At 47.1% G+C, this 20,802-nt stretch overlaps 1 protein-coding gene across 1 annotated transcript in view; it reads left to right on the top strand.

The window, feature by feature from the left end:
* Positions 1-2,419: 2,419 nt before the first annotated feature.
* The window catches only part of TSPAN32 (tetraspanin 32), an 80,550-nt gene continuing 62,167 nt past the window's right edge, over positions 2,420-20,802 (top strand). Inside the window, exons 1-3 of the mRNA XM_019519730.1 lie at positions 2,420-2,686; positions 6,405-6,519; positions 11,529-11,626. Coding sequence (XP_019375275.1) covers positions 2,621-2,686; positions 6,405-6,519; positions 11,529-11,626 — 279 coding nt within the window. The 5' untranslated portion in view covers positions 2,420-2,620. The remainder of the gene's footprint in view (positions 2,687-6,404; positions 6,520-11,528; positions 11,627-20,802) is intronic.

Below are 20,802 nucleotides of genomic sequence, written 5' to 3'. Positions count from 1 at the left end.
CAGTATCTGGATGCTCCACAATCTTTAGTACAGTTATTCTTATGTTGCTGGTAGGAAAGTACCAGTTTGGAGAGCTGAAGCATGGAGAGACTGGCTACATGGTGGCAGTAGGGTGTTCAGTATGTAGTCATACTGTAACAAGGGACCTATGGTTACTGTTACTGAGAGGGGGAAAAAGGGAGGTAAATGGTGCTTGGGCAGTCAAAAGCAGGCTCTGCCATAGCGTGATAGGCAGTCCAAGCCCTTTAGAAGGGAAAAATGCCTATTGTTGTGCTAGCAGAACAGCAATAGTACAACAGGAGAATAACCTGGGGAAGCATCAAGTGAACAACTGCAGAGAGAGCTCTGCTGCTTTAGGCCATCCTGCAGGCTGGTAGGCAAAGCACGTTAGAGAGCACCTGCTGACTGCCCAGGGAGTCACGTGGCTGGAGGGGGCATGGCTCTGATTTCTCTGGCCAGGGCTTATATATCCAGTCTGGTTCTGGAAACTCAAGGGAAAGGAGTTCTGCAGGGGGCTGCCTGCTGAAGAGGTACTGTGAACATGCTATGCCTGGAGATGGTATATAAGCCTGGGGCTGAGCCAAGCCACAGCATCTAGCCCTACAAGCCACAGCTCCTGGCCAGGAAGACTGTGGGGGGGTGATAGACTGACCTCAGAGCTGCCCTAAGGGCTGCCAGCAGGATACTGGCACCTTATGAAAGAACACAACCCTGGGTAAGGGGAAGCCTTGCTGCAAGACAGCAACCACGGGTAGGAGGAGCCTTTCTGCAACATATTCTTGTTGTTTGCTATCCCTGGAGTAGATTAAGTTATGTTGTAGCCAGAGAGCTTATTTTGGGGGCTAGGATTTTACACTGGTGATTTGCCTATCTAAAGAGGGCCCGGGGAGTCCAGCATTGCCTGACAAGGGGCAGTGAGAGTCCAGAGAGGGACAGAGCTTGGGGCCAGAGGGCCCAGAGCTCAAGAAAGGGCTAAAGAGCCCACAGCACTGCTTTTGAGGGGTGGAGTCCCAGAGAGAGCCAAAGCAAGGTCAATGCCTAGAGCAGGGTGGAGTCAGGGCCCAGAATTAAAATAAGCAAGATAAGAGCTGATACCCAGAAGCCAGGCCCAGCTAGAGATAAAAGTGGATGCTGAGAAGGCCCCAATAAGGGTGCAGTGTCCTCTGCGAGGTATGGCTGTGGTGTAGGATGTGGTCAAAGCCATGTATAATTAGCCCTGGGGCATGGTCAAGATGAGGATGCCCTCTCAGCTTAAGGGCAAACTGGAGACTAGCAGGATCCAAGAGGGACCTGCTGGTGGCTAAGAGACCTGGGGCTTGTCTAGGACCCATAGGCAGCCTCCTTTCTATCAAATAATTACATGAAAGGCATGGTAGGCAAGTCAGAAGAGGAGGGTACCCTAGAGCTGGAGCAGGGTAAGCGTTATGATGACTACTATTACAGCCACCCCTGGAATTCAGCCCTGTTACACACACTTTAACTAACTTGTCCAACAGAGTGAATTGCACTCAAGACTCCCAAGTCCCAGCCTAATGTCCTGTACACTGGACCATTCTCTCTCCATCTCAGTATGGTCTAATAGAGTTTGTGCATGTATTTCCTCCTTCCTTCGTTAAAGATCACTCTCTTGCACACAGCTGTGCTAAATTTAATTTGCATCTTGTGAAACTTCCTAATTGCATGTCCACAAGGAAGCTTTCATTTTACCACACAGCAATGTACTCAAGATGATGCAACATCACGTTGTTTTCCCATATGTGGCACTTGATTCTACAATCCATTTTTCTCTTTGACTCTGCACTGTATGCTTTTTCTTCTTTCCCTTTATATTTTTCCTTCCATATCTTTGTCCTTTTCATCCTTATTGAATCCTTGTAGTTGTCTTTACTATTCAGGAAAGGAAGGTAGTTAGCCACGTTCATCTGAAGTCAGGCAGAAGGCATGGTAGAGTTGCACTTTACAGACTGACTAAATGAGCTGTTGCTTATGGAAGCTTATGCATCTCTGATTCAGTTGGTCTGTAAGTTGCAACTCCCCACAGTTTCGGAATAATTATTTTTCTTTACCCTGTTCCATCCCCTTTTCCCACTTGTCTATTCCTGAACCTCAAGTTTATTAAGAGTGCCTGTGTTAATAAAGACGATTCCTATGAAGATCATTCTGCAAATGAGTGAATTTCACTCTTATTACTACCTTGATTAGTTAACGATTTGTGATTGTCGTTATGGCTTATTGTGATTATCTGTTGTTCAAATAGTTATTAAATACTGCATTTGTCAAAACTCTGGGTTTTAATATCATCAAAAGCTTCAAGGACCGTTTTGATAAGTAGTTCTACAGTTTTGACTTGAACATCTTTCTTTAGAATTATCTAAAACTACTTCCAATTTTTCTTTCTCTTGCTTATTTCAGTTTTAAACTGGCTTTCCTGTTTTGGGTGAAGAGATCTGGTATCTTACTGCCCACTTTAGGAGCAGTGCATCAAGTTTTAAGTAGGAACTACACTTCCCAAGATGCCTTGCTGCAAGCATCTGTTGTAAACTGCCCCAGCAAGTTGAAACATTGAATTTAGCAAGATCTTAAGGGAGGAACAGCCAGTATCAAGTGAGAAGAGAGAGACATGGGACAGCAATGCCAGATCAGGGCCACCAAATGCCAGCTGCTGGTGACCAGCCTGTTTGTCATGGTAACAATCAGAGGGGGAATTTGAGCAGAATTTGGACTAAGCAAACTAACCTGCCTTAGAAGTCTTTCTTTAAAATAAGCTGTAAGAGTTTTCTTTCTCTCATTTTATTTTTAGCACAGAGAACATTTAGAATGAAAGAAGCAAACTGCATGAGTTATCTTTGCATCCCAAGCTGTTATCATTGCTTCCCAGCATTGCCTTCTGTCACTGATAGGTATTTAGTTTCTCAAGCTGTCATGCTGCTTCAGTTGTCTCAGTATTGGGGGTGAATTTAAGTAAGAAATGTATTGCTGCCAGTGGATACTGTAGCTTTTAAAATGGGGACAGGCATCTTCTCTTACCTTTTCTTTTAATGGTTTCACTACATTTCATGTTAATGGTTTCTTGTTGTGTGTGTGTGTGTGTGTGTTTTATGTATAATAAGACAGCTACAGAATCATCGTATTGTATTCTGGCAAAAACCTATTTGACTTGGATGTTAGATGGAAGAGGCATTCGGAGATCTTCTGTTTCTATACAGCAAAACAAGAAATTAGAGTTATGTTTGAGTAGGTGTCAAAGAAACAAATATGACAAAATGTCTTGACCTCTTAAAAGTTAAACTGCACTTGCAGTTAAAGCTGATAAATGGGGAGGAGGGGGGTGTTAATGATGAATATTAAATGGAAATTTGGGGGGAAGGGTTTCTACTTTGTTTTAAATATGACCAAATTGGAAAAATTGAAAAATTTCAGCCACTTTCTGACTGGCTAAAAATTGGTGTGAAAGAAGTTATTTTTTTTAAAAATGGAGAAGTACCTTTTTAAATCTGAATTGAATATTTAAATAAAAATTGTCGAAATAACAAAAATTGCCTAGCTCTAATACCAATATGTTGTTATCTCTTCAGAGGTACTGTCACGGTGCCTTGAAAGAATGTGATTCTGAAAACAACTGAAGTAAAATCAGTCCAACTCATGTCAGAGGGGTACTTGGACAGGTTTTAGTTTAGTTTATCTTTCTGGGATGCAGCCAAGGATGGCAGTGTCAACACTTTGTGTATATTGGTATTTCTCTTAGGCTGAGTGAGCTGATGTTCTGCTAGACATCAGATTGAGACTGTATTAACAGATAGGCAGTGATGGGCAGTGGTAAGCAGCCTAAAAAGCAAAAAAAATCCTATAATTTACATTATTTTGAAAACAGGGAAGAATGAAGTTATGGGATATTTCATCTGTAAAGCTATCTGTTTCAAATGTATCAGCTGTTGCTTGAGAAAGTAATCAGGTTACACTTCAGTGTAATATTTTGTTGAGTTTTAAAAAAAATGACTGGCTCTTCCCCCATTAATAAGTAATGAAATATTGCTTCTCCTAAAGTCTATCCTGCAGTGCCGAATATAACTTCTGATGATTCCCAGAACAGGCTTGTTGAACCTTGAAGGGGAAGTAGTCCTAATGAAGCCTGCTTCTAAGGGGACCCTCCCTTAGGGTCTCAGGATCAACTCTTGTCTTATTGCTTTCCAGTTTGCTACGCCAAGTTTTCCCATAATTTTAAACTTTACCACACTAGCTATCACCACTTCAGCTGTGACCTCAGTAGCAATGGTGAGAACACTAGCATACATCCGGCAGGCAGCTTGCTGCCAGACTTCTAGACCCCTTATCTATTAGACCTGCTCTGAGATAAGCTGGCAGAAAGCAGTGGCTCTGGGGATAAGCAGCTCGGGTGTGGGACTGCCTTGAAGGGGCTTTTCTCTGTGCTAATAACTTCAATCGGTTGGCTGATTGGTGCTAGAGTGTTTACCCAGTGCCTGGTATGTCTGTGTGTTGGGAGGTTTTGGTTCCCCCTCACCCATCCCTTTTCCCTCTGTGGTGGCGTGTATTTTGCCTTTTTCTCTTGCTCTTTTTAGTTTCCTTCTGGAATAACTGAATGACAGGTTTTCCTCTGGGTGGGTCTAGGATAGGCAGTCTTTTAAAAAGGTAGCTGGCACTCTTTAAGTGCACCTTCTCATGCGATGTTGCCTGTGGTGGCACTGCGCTCTGCTCCAGCCTGCAGGCTGCCTTTACCCTGCTGCTCCCACAGCTTCCTGCAAAGGGCGTGGAGAAGTCAGAGAGAGTCCAGAGGTGGGCAGCAAAGGTGATGAATGGCTCGAAGGTCAGGTGGTGTGAGGAGAGGCTGAAGGAGCTAGGTGTGTTCAGCTTGCAAAAATGGTGCTTAAGAGGGCATGTGATAGCAGTCTTCATATACTTGAAGAGCTGCTATGAATGAGAAGAAGAGCCCCTTTTCTTTCTTGCTGTAGAGGAGAATGCAGAGCAACAGCTTGAAGTTGCAGCAAACTTAGAGTGGGTATCAAGAAAAACTTATTCACTGATAGTCTGTTCCACTGCCTCACAATTCTGCCTAGAGAAGTCGTGGTGGTGTTCAAAAAATTGGACAGCCACTGGTCAGGGATGATATCAGCATAGCTATTCCTATGTTTTACTATGGGTAGTTCCCATGCTTCTGGGCTTTCCTGGTTGCCCCCATTCCTTCCCCCTTCCCCTTTTCTGCTATGTGTGTCAGGGTGTTTTTAAGCCTTCCTTGGAGGCATTGAGTGTTAGCTATAGCCAAGGATGGGGTCCAATGCTGGGGTGTGCCAGTCAGTGCTCCTGCTACAACTCAAGCTGGAGGTTCTTGGCTACAGGGTTTTGCTCCACCACTCAGTCAGACTCACTGATAGATTTTGAGTCGGGAATGGATTTTACCCCATGGTCAAATCAGTATGGATGGGGGGTGGGGGCGGTTACCTTCCTCTGTAGTGGGGGACATAACCTTCTACCCAGGATCTTTTGAGAATATATTGACAGCATTTCACAGAAGCAGAACACAAGGGAGCCACAGCAGGCAGCTTTACCTGTGGCAGGTCACAGTGTTAATTCTGTGTTGTGAGGGTTGACGGTAAGTCTTACGTAGAGTTTAGATTATGGAGCATATAGGATGGCTTGAATAGGGATGATCCTGCCTCAGGGAGAAGGTTAAACTAGGTCCCTCTGGAGGTCCCTTTCAGCCGTTCTCTATGATTTTGTGATAAGACCACACAGTGCCTAAAACACAGGTGGTTACCTATCATCACACTACCACTGATAGAGCTGAAACAATAGTAGCTATGGTAAATTCTAGAGGACAAAAGGGGTCATGTAAATGGAGGCTTGGGCTGCAGGGTAAGATTTATCTTTTTGTATCACCTTTTCCTCAGCAAAGATAGCAACACAATCTCTGGAACGCTGCAAATCTACACTTAAAGAGTGGAGCAGAGAGCACAAACCAAACTAGGATGATTCTTGAAGCTACAACAAATTTGGTAGCTGTACGTTACAAAAACTGGTACAACATGAATGTGTTGTTAGACAAAATGGTGAAGGCTTAGCTCTTCTGTTTTTTCCCAGTGATCCAAATTTCTTCTTTTTGCAGAGATGAAGGCAGTGAGTGCATGCTTTTATAGGCAGCAATTATAAGAATAACCTTTTTGGGGCCTTTCCTGTGCAAAGTGTCCATGGAGTGCTCTTTACATGGGAGTGTTAAGTGTATGCTGTATTTGAATCACTTTAGTTTCCCTTTGCTTATGGAGCTGAGCATCTGAATGAGCTGTGTGTCTCTTATGACCTGCTGTATTTGCTGCTTGCTAATTGTAAATGGTTTTAATTTTTTCCTTTTTTAATACATTCACCTTGTTTTGTTGTTTGTTTTTTTTGTTTAGCTCCTCGGATTCTCACTTGCCGTATTGACCACACTCACTCACTTTGGGGCTCCTTTCACCATAATCAGTGGTGTCTCTTATAACGCTAATCCCTATAGAATCATCCACAATGCAGGTAAGTAATTGTTTCTATCCCAACTCAGATGACTTGTGAGGGCCAAGATCTTTGCATCGTTGTAAAATTAGGGTGCAGTGATAGGAAATTCAGAGATTTTGCATCAAACGAGTTCCTGACTGATAGTATAAAGGTGTCAAAGCAATAGCTGTAGCATGGTGTGGAACATTAATCATGATGCTTTAATGCTGGTGGTTGTGTTTCACCGTTTAAATACTTTAGACAAAACTTCACATGCTTCAGACAAGCCATGAAGAAGAAATAAACATTGCTATATACGGAAACACAAACATGGGAAAGGGGCTGAGAGATTGTGAATGGAAGGCAGGGGCCTGGAGGAAGAGAGATTTGATAGGACCACACAGGAGTGCATTGTTGTGTTGTGCTTTAAAAATGAGCGGGAATAGGAGTTAGAGACCTGATCCAGTAAGAGTCATGCTTCATTCAGTGCAGTAGAGGTTCACTCACAGTGGAACTACTCCACTTCTGCATCTGGATTCGGTTCTCAAATGCCAGCAGAACTTCAGTTCCATGTTACTGTTAGCTGTTTTCCCCATCCCCACTGACTTACCATAAAGATGATGGGTATAAACTACTGCTCATGGTCAGACAAGCTGCAGGCCAAAGAATAGATGGTTGCAGTCAGTATCTCCTTACCTGCAATGTTGCCCAAATTTATACTGGCACAACTGAACGTGTAATTGTCATGTAACAAGGGCACGAACTGTATGTCCCCAACCCTTCATTCCCTGTATAATGTGTAGTGAATTGTAAGTTTTTAGCTTTAACGCACCAGGTTGAGAAGATGGAAGGGAGTCAAATGAGAGAGAGACTAATAGCAAAAAGGCAGCAGAACACACCCATGTAAAAGACGGTGGAGAAATGGAGCAAGAGAAGAAATGCAGACAAATTCCTCTTTTCTGGCCCGGGGACCCTGATCATTCACAGCAAGGTTTGCTTTTTGTCTTTGCTGAATTCAAGCATTGACAAGACCAGGTAGCAAAGGGAAGGATCCAAGCTTCTGAACACACGGGGGGAAAAATGGATAAAAATAAGGCAGGAGTATAGGTGGGACAGTAGAAGTGAGAAGAGAAGGGCATTAAAGTTCTCCCTTGCTTTATCCATTATGGCTGCTGGGATGATGCCTACCCATTTCTCACTCTGAGGTGGCTACTTTTGGAGCCTGAGCAAGCTGGGTTACTGCTCCCAGACTCCAGTTCAACATTTCAGGGTTTATACCTAAAGCCTCTTTCCTTTCAGACATGCAGCATTAGGACCTTGTTACACATTGCGCTTCGAGCTACTCAAATGTCAATCAATGTTAGTGCTAGCTCGAGTTTGGAGCAGCCACGCTTAGGCTAAAAATCTTCTGTCTCCCACCTACACAACTGTGACTTGCCACTAGAGGGCTGGCAAGCAGGGGCCCGACGAGGAGCTGCTACCAGATTGCTGGTGAGCCAAGACAGGCTTCTTTTCCTGCTTTAGATGGGGTGGGGTAGAGCTGAGAGATGAGTTGGGGAGGCAGGGAACATGATGTTGGGAGGCTGAGAGTTAAGGGATGAGGGTGAGTAATGAAATGGGAGGTGGAAAGGAAATGAGGATGGGGGAGGGTAGTAAAATGGAGGAAGTCAGCCACTGAAGGATAAAATAAAAAGAAGTAAAAAATGTATATAAAAGGAAGTAAATTAAAGAAAGTCTCACATTTTAATAAATTGGAATTTGGGATTGGGGTGTGGGGTGGGGTGCTGGGCATACTTCCCACAGTACCTTGGGAGTGGGAGCAGTGAGGGAAGGCACTTCTGGGGAAGCCCCTGTCCCTGGAAGGAACCCTTAGCTCATAAGGACCCAGTCTGGGCCCCCACCTTGTTCCTGCCTCCCTAGACCCCGCTCCTGGATCTATCCATGCCCTGTGATCTGAGTAGCTGGCATGTGCTCTGCAGGCTGTTTGCCCAAGTTTGCACCCGTGGGGATGGAAAGGTCACATCCCTGGAGGCAGGAGCAGGAGTTGGCTTGCTGCCAGAACAGCCCCCTGGGCAGCAGAGTTCAGGGAATGGGAAGTTTGTCAACACAGAACAGGAGGGTCAGGGAGATGATGCTGCGTCCTGGGATCCTGAAGGACTACAGCTTGGGTGGCTCAGCTGCGGGGAGTGGCCACAAATTAATTAAACATGAGCTGGGTAACACCCAAGATAAACCAGCCCAGAAGTGGCATAACTTTAAACTGCTTACAGTGTGCTTAAAACTAGTTTCAGGTGTTAATGTGTGGATAATCCAAAGGTTAAGAGCTCCAGGAGCCACCTAAAATGTAATGTGTAACAAGGCCCTTGGTCTACTGCATTTTTAGTCCCGAGTGCTGAGTTAAAGAGCTTTTAGCATCAATACACTCCCTAAACCCTCGCCCCCAGTATCACTTAGAACTCTGTTCTGGCCAGGAAGTCAGAGAGTGGGTGTTGTATGAGATCAGTAGTGAATATATATGTGGTTGATGCTGGGTTCTGGAAAACATGCACTTGTTTAGCACTGTTAAGATTCAGTAGGATTTTTATCCAAGGGCAGAGATCACTGAAAAGGGAACTTTTAACATTTTGGGTAAAATAACAAGGTAGGATGAAGTATTTCCAGGATACTCAGTTCAGCATGAGCTGTGGGAGAAAAGGGAAGTGTGCACAGGTGTATGTATGTAGTCTTTCAGGCTAATCAAGCTATACAAAGATGAAGAGTCCTGAGTAAGTTGAAAGGCATTTGACTCATCTTGCATCCTATGCTGTTTTTTATCTGGCCCTTTCTTATACTGATTGAGAAGGCTGAGCACATGCTCCACGGCTTCATGCCCACCTACAGGTAGTTATATTGAAGTCTTTCAGAACTGCTCATTGGCATGAAGGTTCCTCCTATCTTTAACTGTTTTGTGGAATCAGGGCCTTAGACAACAAGCTTTTGGGAACAGAACTTGCCTCTTTATTTTGCTTCTCCTGTACAGTGTAGACCAGGAGTGCTAAACATATGCCTGCAGGCAGATCTGGCCCCGCAAAGCCATGTCACCCAGCTCACAGCTTTGAGAGAAGGACCTTCCTGTAGCTGCAGCCAAATGCCTGAGAGACCTGCAGCACTGGAGTTGCAGCAGCACCATGGGAAGAGGCCTGACCCCATGGCTTGTTCTCGCAGTGCCAGCCAAATGCTTGGGATGCTGGGCCTCTTCCTAGTAGGTCCCAGACCAGAAGGGCACAATCCAGCCAATGGGGATTGTGCTGCACCATTCATCCAGCCTGTGGGGCCAGACCAGTTTAACACCACTGCTATAGAGAGATGGGCCTTGGGCAACTCCTTTATATAGCTAATAAAGTATGGTCATACAGGACTGTTTGTATTGCAGTATATGAATGGCAATTCCTCCCCACTTCCCACTGTACAGAGAACAGTCGCCTACTTTTCCTCATCCTCTGTAGTTAGAAGTTTGGAAACTAACTCCATTTAAACTCTTGCTCAGCTGAACTTATTCTGTTCCTTTGTCCTAAGGTTTTGTCTGGTCATAGAATTATGTTGCCACCTTTAAGATCTTCAGCAGGTTTAGCAGCAGGATGGGGACTCTTCAGGCCAAGTTGCACATTACGCTGAACCCATATGCAATCTGTGGCATGTTAAGTGGTGTTAAAGTTAGACTGTACTCTAAGCAGTTACATGTTAAAGATTTTTACTGTTCCTTGCCTGCACAGGTCTGCCTTGCCACCAAAGGGCTGGCAAGCAAGGGCATGGCTAGGATACCCAGGCTCTATCCTTGCTTTATATTGGGGGTGGGGGGTGGGAGCAAAGCATCCTGGGGTGTTAGAAGACTACTAATTGCTTGTTTTATCTCTGGAGCAAACTGAACTTACCCCAACATGAGCTAGGTAGCACGACCCAGAGTTAACCCTCACCTGAACTGGCATAACTCTGAGATGCTTAACGAGCACTTAGCACAAGTTAACAAACTTTAACGTGTGGATGCTCACATTTTAGGTGCTCTTGGTACCGTCTAAGTTGAGTGTAAAACTCCTCTGGCCCTGCAGCCTGGATGTAGATCTTTGCACTGGTCTGCAGGCCAGATCCAGCAAGTGTGTGGGCTGGACCCAGCACTGCCCATGAGCTGGGGCTGGCATGGGGCACATACTATAAAGCAGCACCCCACTGGATTGGCCCTGAGTTCTAACTCTGGGGCCAGTCAGGATCAGGCCACAGACCATCTGCATGCTCCAGAGCCAACACGCAAGGCCATCTGGTGGAGCATCACATGCAGCATGCCCCCTGTGCCATGGGCAGCACCAGATCCAGCCTGTTCACAACAAGCAGCACAAGCCCTGACATGGAGCCAGGACACAGTCAATGTGCTGCACAGGCTAAATCCAATGCCATGGGCCCTGCTTGCAATACTGGGGGCCATCATGGGATGTGCGCTGCGTGCAGCACCCTGCCTTTTGCACTGACTCCAGCATGGCTTGATTTGAACTGGCCCCAAAACCAGTGCACAGGGTTAGTCCAGCACAGGCTTCACATGTAGATCACACCTTGGATTAACCCCCTGTGCCATAAGTAGTGCTCACAGCACTGGGTCCAGCTCACGTGCCAGACCAGCTCTGCATGCAGCCTGCAGGGTCTATGCAAGACCCATGGGTTGGATCATGTGGCTTTGTTTCTCAGATCCAGCCCACAAGCCATGTGTTTGACACCCCTGGATGAAGTGTAATGTGTAATTTCCACCTTCTAATACTTTGCAATATAAGGGAGCTTATACTAGCTACCAAAGATCCTAGCTCCATAGTGTTCCTAAGCCCCAATCCTAATGTCCTGGGGACCCAAACCTTGAAGTTTCTTGTCACCTGGGGTCCCTAAGGAAGCTCTTCTGAAGCCTTTGGTCATAAAGTTGACTGGTCCAAGGGAGTTGAGCATGAGATGAACTGGGACTTGCCAGCAGAGAACTCCTGAGGGCAGCTTGTCATAGCTTGTGGAAACATCAATGTGTACCTTCCCTCCAGTGTTTTACAGCGGGATGTGTCTGAGCATGATTCTGTTCCTCGCAGCCCTGCTGAGCTTCGTTGCCACAGTAAAAGAATCGCGTTGTCTCATGGCAATGGTAAGTGCATGGATAGCCTGGCATGGATGGGCAGGGGGGTAGTTTTTTCTACTTCTGTGACAATCAGGGGATGGGGGGATCATTGATGAAAAGAAAAGGCTCTGTTTGTATCCAACCTGCTCCCCACACTTGGCTTATTACATTTGCATATGGCATTTCATAGATGTAGGGTCGGAAGGGACCTTGTAGATCTTCTAGTCCAACCCCCTGCCCTGGGCAGGAGAGAAAACCAGGCTCAAATGACCCCAGCCAGGTAAACGTCGAGCCTCCTCTTAAAGACCCCCAGGGTAGGAGCCAGCACCTCTTCCCTTGGAAGTTGCTCCCAGATCCTAGCCACCCTGACTGTGAGTAGTTCTTACGGATGTCTAATCTAAACCTACTCTCCAACAACTTGTGGTCATTATTCCTTGTTACTCTGGGAGGCACTCGGGGGAACAAGGTCTCTCCCAAACCCCGCTGGTCCCCCCTAGTAAGTTTATAGACGGCCACCAGGTCCCCCCTCAGCCTTCGCTTGTGGAGGCTGAACAGGTTCAGGTCCCGTAGCCTCTTCTCATAGGGTCTGCCCTGCTGTCCCTGGTTCATGTGAGGGGCCTTCCTTTGGACCCTCTCAATGCTGTCCACATCCCTCCTGAAGTGCAGCGCCCAGAACTGGATGCAGTACTCCAACTGCAGCCTGACCAATATTGCATAGAGGGATCACCTCCTTGGCCCTGCTTGTGATGCATCTGTGGATGCAGGACAAGGTATCGTTAGCCTTACTGACTGTGTTCTCACGCAGTAATGACTCCAAGATCTCTTTCTGCCACTGTGCTTTCAAGAAGGGAGTTCCCCAGCCTATAGGTATGCTGCTGGTTCCTACTGCCCAAGTGCAGCACCCTGCACTTGTCAGTATTGAATCCCATCCTATTTTCATTTGCCCACCCCTGTAACTTGTCCAGGTCCTGCTGTAATCTGTTCTTCTAGCGTGCCCACCTCACCCTAAACCTTGGTGTTGTCTGCGAATTTAAACAGGCTGCTCTTCACCCCATCGTCCAAGTCGCTAATAAAGAAACTGAACAATGCGGGCCCAAGGACCGAGCCCTGGGGGACTCCACTGCCCACTTCCCTCCAGGTCAAAAATGACCCGTCCACCACCACTCTCTCAGCCAATTTACGACCCATCTGACTGTGTAGGCATCAATGGTCACCTAGCTGTTTAATGAGGATGGGGTGGGAGACAATGTCAAAGGCCTTCCTGAAGTCCAGAAAGACTACATCCACGGCGACACCTGCATCCAATGATTTTGTGACCTGATTGTAGAAGGGAATCAGATTGGTCTGACAGGACCTGCCCCTAATGAAACCGTGCTGGTTGCCCTTGAGCATCATCCCCGCTGCTGGCCCATCACAGATGTGCTCCTGGATAATCTTCTCAAAGAGCTTCCCCAGGATTGAAGTAAGACTAACAGGCCTATAGTTGCCCAGGTCCTCTCTCTCCCCTTTTTTAAAGATGAGGACCACGTTGGCCCTCTTCCAGTCGTCCAGCACCTGGCCAGAGCACCACAAGCGTTCGTAAAGCCATGCCAGGGGCCACGCAATAACCCCTGCCAATTCCCTCAACACCCTGGGGTGGAGAGCATCTGGATCTACTGATTTGAACACGTCCAGCCCCTCCAGATGTTCTCTAACCCGGTCCTCCCAGACCCTAGGCTTGGCGGAGTTTCTCCCAAGTCTGTCCTGAGTCTTGGTAGGGAAGTCCTGGTCCCTGCACAAGAAAATAGAGGCGAAGAAATTGTTAAAGAGGTCTGCTTTCTCTTTTGTAATGTTTTTTCTTTGTAACCCAAAAATATGTGGCGGGGGGGCAGGGGCAGGGGCAGGGAAAGGCAGCCAAACCCAAATACTGGGTTATTATACACATCGTGCCACAATGGGATAGAAGTCATCTGCTGTGTCAAAAGGCACATTGTGTCTGACCTCCCAAATCAACTACCTCTGGTTGCATCTGTGAGGGGGGAATCTTTCCAGAGGTACTGTGTGTACACTACAGCCTTCTGACTGAGGTCAAGGGAGAGGCCAGTTTGCTAAAACAATTAGGACAATCATCATTCCTGATTTATTTTCTCTTGTAGTTTCAACATGGTTTTGTGGGGAGACCTTAACAGCATTTTTGGTTTACCTGATACTGAAGTCAGAGGTCTGTCTATGTGACAGCAAACCTAACTCCACCTCAATGAAGCTTACTATAAATGTTTATAGTGATTATTATTAGCTTGGAAAATACAGTGGTGGTTGCCCACATTTTGACTGAATTACCAGCCTCAGCAGTAAGTAGTCTTTCTTTTAGACTAAGAACAGGTGTCACATTTATCCTGGGGGAGAAATCATTGTCTCCTGGGACAAAGCACAATTGTTCATACATCCACTGTCCCAGGACAAACCCCAAAAAGATTTACAGGATAAGAAGTGCTAACATTTCATTCCAGGACATAGTGAAGGACATCTGAACAGTTGTGCTGGGACATAAGCTTGGGACAAGCAGTAGGGCTGTGCGAAGCTTCAGTCCCTGATTCAATCCGGCAGAGATTTGGCCCAATTTGATGGCTGAATCTCCAAATCGAATCAGAGGGCCAGAGCAATGGTGTCAGGGCCAGAGCAATGACAATGAGTTCAAGAGGGGCCAGGACTGGGGCCAAAGCAGTATACTGTGGGCTGCTTGTTAGGGTTGTGCAAAGTGGGCCCTATTTGATTCGGATTTGGCCCAAATGAGGGACAGTGACTCGATTCATTGATTCGGATTGCTGTCCCTGATTCGATTAGTCCAAATCTGAATTTCAAGTTTTGATGCTGATTCAAAGTATCAGCAGTTTGGACATAGACACAGCTTTAAAAGTTTTTTTTTCTACATACCATGAGGTAGCAGGGGCTTGTGAATGCTGCTATGCTATGCATATGGAGCATCCCACAGGAGTGTGGGGGGCTCCCCAGTGCAGTCAGCAGCAGACCCAGAAGTGGACCAGAAGCACTTCTGGTCTGCTTCTGGGTCCACCGGGGAGCAAACCAGCTGGCCCCCTGCACCCTCCTGGCTCAGTGACTGGTGCCCCCTGGGTCTGGGGGACACCCGGGGTCCCCCTGTGGCATGGCCCGGACCTACAAGCTCCCTGGTGGAACTGGAAGTGGACCAGAAATACTTCAAGTCCACTTCTGGGTTCACCGCCAAGCATATGGAGGGCCTCCCCACACTTCTGTGGGATGCTCCATGCGCCCCAGCATCACAGCAATCACAAGCCGTGCCTGCTACCTCATGGTATGCAGAAAAAACTTGTAAAGCTGTGTCTATGTCCAAACTGCTGATACTCTGAATCAGCATTGAATCTTCAAATTCAGATTTGGATGAATCGAATCACGGACAGCGATCCAAATCAACGAATCGAGTCACCATCCCTCATTTGGGCCAAATCCGAATCAAATAGGGCCCACTTCGCACACCCCTAACAAGCAGCCCACAGTATACTGCTTTGGCCCCAGTCCTGGCCCCGCTTGAACTTGTTGTCATTGCTCTGGCCCTGACGACAGAATGCTACTGTCCAGGTGGCTACCCCATCTATAACTGCTCTGTAGAGTGACTTGCCACCCATGTCATGCTTGCCACCTATTCCAGATTAGCATCCGTCTATCCATCCTCTCTTTGAGGAGACCCTCTGACCCAACCACTACCCACCGAGTCAAGTTCAGACTTCCACTACCTTTATCATGGGGCTCCTATCTGCATCCAGCGTCATGAACAAGTGCAGCAGCAACTGAACCAGGGGAGCGGTAGTGGATCTCTTGCCAGCTGGGGTAAGATCATGAACTAGCACACACTCTGGTCATACCACTGAAACCAGGTGGCCTACGAATGGATTGCAAAGGAAATGATAGTCCAGGGATGTGACTATGACTGGGCCCAGGGAGTTGGGGGAAATTCCTTGGAGCTAATCAGGTGTCATATACATGAGGTGGAACTCTTTTTGTCAGAAAGGTTTCAACCACTTAGCTGAGGGATGTTCAACCCCCTGGCCCATGGGCCAGATCCAGCCCCCAGAGCTGTGTCATCTGGCTCACAGGGCTCCCCAGGCATCAAGAAATTTGGTGATAGGGAAGCACGGCAACTCCACTGCCAAATTTCTGGACCTATGAGGAGCTCCAGGCTGGATACCATGGCCCTGTGCAACAGATTTGCATGAGCATGCAACCAGATCGAGGTGGTGTGTGACTGAGCCATTGTGCAGCCAGATCAGGGCAGTGTGCAGTTGGGGTGACATGCAGTTCCATATTCCAACTCCATGTGGGATTTGACCTGTGGCCAGACCCACTCCACCCTTCTGGCCTGCAGGGCCAAGGTTGGGTGCCACAGACTTAGCTTATTGAAAGAAGTGAAACACAATGAAGAGCTGATTTGGGAACAAGCGGGGTGGGAAGGAATGGGAGTATGGGGCATATATAACTTGTTTTTGGTTTTTTAACTTCAAAATTCAGAAACATTTCTCACATCCTTACTTATTAGTTCACTACCTTTTCAACATCAGATACCTAGAGTGAAGTCTTTAAAGTCTTGAATGTACAAGCAACTCCAGCTGCTGGGTTGTAGGTGGCCAGGTCTGGGGGTCACCCAGGGTCAGAAGAAGGAAGCAAGATCCAAGGCAGGTATGTAGAGTCTTGAGTGTAGGGGAGCCAGGAAGTCACAAGATTTGTCCAGGGAACCAAGTCAGAGATCCAGCAGGTCAGGCAGAGTGCAGGGTGAGGAGGCCAGCTGGGTCAGGTATGTGGGGGATTTAACCAGAGTCAGGTTGGGGAGCCAAAGGGTCAGGTCAAACTTGGAGTCTGTGGGCAAGCTGGATCTGGTAGCCAGAGAACCCAAGAGCCAATAAAGGCACAAGCCAAGCATGAGGCAGCTTGGGTACAAAATTGAGCCTTGTTGCCCAGACACTTCCTCTTCCACATCAGGATTTTTTATAGGAAGTGGTAAACGGTCAGCTAACCCTGGCTGGCCACTCCAGTTTCAAAGAGTGGGTGGCTGACTAGGTCTAGTTATCAGGTTCTGACCACCTAGGTCCACCCCAGTGCTCTGCTGAAGAGGTGGCAGACTGGGATGTGTGGTCATGATGGGCAGGCTGAGGCCGCAGATTCAAGACCATCACCTAACATGTTTTGCCTTCCCCCTGTTCTCTCAACTTATCTCTAGTGTGCTAACATGTCACTTTACCAGTTTAATGCTTCTACCAGACAAAGTTCCCATCTGGCTGCTACCTAACATTCAGGCACCCTCATTCCTTCCTTCCACCCTACGTTCTATTTCTTGAGGGCTCCAGTTAAGATATAAAAAGAACCTACTCTGCCCAAAACACCTCCATGGCTGCTGCTTCTATCATGTGCTTTAGAGAAAGGAGAAAAACCTAGTTTAATAGAGGGGATGGTATTTTGTGCATCTTTTAGCTAAGATGCACAAAGTAGCAATGTGCTTTAAAACATTTTTTCTGGCATATTAAATATGATAAAGGATCTTATCAATCAAACAGGAAGCTGCTGTTATTCAAAAAACTTGGGGATGCAAAGCAGGTCTTGAAATAAATATTTGCAACTCTGGCATAGAATCCCCAGCTGTCCAGCCGAGATTTTTTTCAAAGCTGACTAGACGATTTAGTGAAATAACTCCCATGCATATTAACAGTAGTTGTGTCTCTAAATCCCCCAGCTGGGTCTGAACATCTCAGCCATAATTTACAGTGGTGTCTCTCTGCTTGCAGTTAGCATCCTTGCAGCTGCAGATGGGCGTGTGCGCACCCTCAGGGATTGGGTACACAGCTACTGAAAACATGGCCTGTTTTTTTATTTAGCATCAATTAAGGTTCCAAAGGCAACGTGCCATGTTTTTGGGGACAGACTTGCCAACCTCCCCTAGAAAAACAGCTCCCAATAGGCTGCAAGTAATATATTTTTTGCTTCCTCTGAGTTACCAAGTGCATCTTGATTTACTTAGTTTTGTCTTTCATATTGGAAGCTCTTCATGGCAAAGGAGTCATCATCATTTTCTGTCTTTTGCAGTGTCAGTCACATTAACAAACAGTAGCACCTCTTTGTAGCAAAAAGGAAGAGGGAAGATGAGTCATCCTTTATGTGGCTCTTTGGGCAATGAAGGCTGTTACTGTCTGTGACATACTTTGAATCTTCCTTTTCAAGAGACTGAAGCCCTATTCCTTGTTTTGACTCCACTTCAGACACTCCAATATACCTACAGGAGGCAAGAAAAGTATACAAGGCTCTTGGAGAGGGAAGGGGTGGGCTCTGTAGAAGAGGTGGGCTCTATATAATACTTTTTCTTTTATTATAGCCATTGTGTTTTTTAACTCGGTGTAGGTTTGATAATGAAATAGAGGCAGGGAGTCTTTGCTTAAGTGGTCAGATTGGTAGGGATGAGATGCTAGGGATGTGACTTGCTACAAACCTATCCACATGGGCAGAGGGAGTGATTGTCCTTTGTGCCACAAATTCCTTACTTGGAAGAGAACAGGCCAGGCTGGCTTTTGCTACCTGGATCCATGGACAGATCTAGGAATTGGAAAAGGTGGGTATGAGAGATGCCACTGGTGCTGCAGGGAAGGTTGCAGCCCTTGCCCCCTGCTCCCCACCACTGTGAGCAGATCATGCCACAGCAGCAGCTGCCAGGGACTTTTTGGAGTCCCTGGTGCAGGTAAAACACCCCCCTCCCTGCCACTCTCAGCACCCCCTACTCTCCCATTCCCCTCTCCAGTTGAGGTTGCCCAGGCGTTTCTTCTGGATTGAAGAAAAATGAAAACCTCCCCACTGTTCCCAGGTAACCCAGGGGCAGAAGAGTCCCACAGCTTCTCCTGCCCTGCTCCAGCCAGGGGCTTTGGTAAGCAGCAATATGGGGTGCCCAATTTGGGCAGGGACTGCAGCTGCAGTGGGCAGGCCCCCTCTTCCAGTGTCTGCTCCTGGACCATAGGGGACACCTGAGCGGTGAGCAGGGGGCAGGAGTGCCAGGACTGCTGCTGTCCCCAGCTGTCCCAGGGGTGGGAGAGCCCCAGAACAGTCCTGCCTCTTCCAGCTGGAGCTTGCAGGGAGTGATTGCATGGGGTACCAGGTTGGTGGTGGGGTGGGTCCCACCACTGTGTTTCTTTTGCTGGCCTGGAAACTCCCATTGTGGCGAGTAGCAGTATGAAGTGCCGGGCATGGCTGGGTACAGCAACATCAGTGGGTGATTTTCTGCCCCCCCGCCCCAACTTCCAGGTGCTTCAGTTCCCTGCCTGCCCCCCAGGTATCCCCTGTGGCCCAGGACCATGTGCTGGAAGTGGGGGTATCACCCACTGATGCCACTATTCCCAGCCCTGCCCAACACTCCCTACATCTGGAGCCCCCAAGGGAAACAGTGGATGGGGAGGGAGCAGGGACCCACTACGTGGCACTGTAGCCATCCCAGCTCCCTATAGCCCCTAGCTATAGTAGAGCAGGAGCAGTCCTGGGACTTCTCCTGCCCCTGGGTCTGCAGTGTGTGGGTTCCCCCTTTCTCACCTGCTCCCCATTCAGTCCCCTGGTGTCCTACTCCAGCCAGGGGTTCCAGCTGTGCCTTGAGCACCACAGGGGACCCAGGCATCTGGGGCTACAGGGAAATAGAGCCACCAGTGTGTAGACTTCACTGTGGAAGGGAGGTGTAACTGTGCTGCTGTACCTGCCTTGGATCCACTCTTGCCTGGATCTACTGTGGGCTGGATGCACACTGAGTTTGGTGGAAGGCAGAAGAAAAGTAAAAATCTGTCTTACACTCATACACTGGACCAGGAAGATATTGCAAGGAAGAAAACCTTGCAGGTTTGGTTGAATTCTCCTTTGACTGGGGCCTGCCGTGTGTACTAATCCTCTGTTTCCCTGAGATACCACTAGAGTGTGCCAGGTTCTTAATTTAAGAGAGGAGCTGGCTGCAGTGTCAAGAAGAGCAAAGCTGTTTTCATACGCAGGCTTGGCACCATTTTTGCTCTTGTTGCCTCCAGTAGTTCAATTAAACACACTCTCAGACACTGCATTGCACTATTATACCTCTCAGACACTGCATTACTACTACTACACCTCTCACCTCCCTGTAAAAGCCAGCAAAGGTAGCCTACAAACCAATTTAATGCCATTTATTCTCCAGTAACGAGAGAGCCGTTTCTGTGTTAACCTTGAAAGTTTAAGGTCAGAACCAGCTGCCTCAGCTCAGTGTCCCCTGACACATTCAACTAATTTGTTCAGTTTCTATACAGAAACCACATTATTACTTTTTCCCTTGCAGTGGTGCCTGCAGACCTTAATGAGTGATCATGACCCCAAAATCAAACATATAACAAAGGCAGTTCCTACTCCTCAGAGCACACAATAAGCAACAAGGCAAACAGAGAAGGGAGGACAGGAGAACTTGAGACATGACTGTAATTTAGCCCTTGTAGTAGTTGACACGGACACACAGAGGTGTCAGCCAAGCCAGGATCAGGCTGTCAGGAGATGAGTAAGTTGTGAGTGCTGTTTTATATTCAAGTACGCAGGACCTTACCGCTAATAGCTTATTCCTAAGGTACTCTCTCTGAAGAAATGTACTCTTTGACACTGATTATGAGTAGATATTTCAGAGAGAAAATTCTTTGCTAATCTCTGCAAATTATCAAATAGCTAATTCCTAAAAGAGGAGGGTTTATGCCAGGAGCGGACAATTATTTTGGGTGGAGGTCCACTTAATGAGGTTTGGTTAGCTTTTGAAGCCTACGTGGGTAGGCCCACCCCGGTCATCATTTTGGGACTGGAAGTCCCAGCACTAACCCCTGACCTTTGCCACTGGACATCTCACCCCTTGCCCCTGGAAATACTTCTTTTGGGAGAGGGGGGTTGCCATCTTAGAACCAGAAAAAAAACAAATCATACACTAAAAGTCAAACACAGACTATAACATATTTTTATTACAAAAAATATTTTTGTCATGATTTGTGTTTCTGTACTGTATGTAGAGGGGATTGCATAACAACTCAACATAAATTCTTAGTCTGATCTATTGTGGGGGGGTGTGGTTTGGGGCTTTGTATACTGGGGCAGGGCGTGCGCATGTGTGATGGGGTGTGCGCATGTGTGGCGGGGGGTGTGCATGTGCGCATGTGTGTGATAGCGGGTATGTGTAT

Source organism: Gavialis gangeticus, unplaced genomic scaffold (assembly GCF_001723915.1).
Source record: "Gavialis gangeticus isolate Ggan-Ray unplaced genomic scaffold, GavGan_comp1, whole genome shotgun sequence".
Classification (NCBI taxonomy): Eukaryota; Metazoa; Chordata; order Crocodylia; family Gavialidae; genus Gavialis; species Gavialis gangeticus.
Note: the sequence above shows the minus strand (reverse complement) of the source record. Positions and strands in the feature narration are given on the sequence as shown.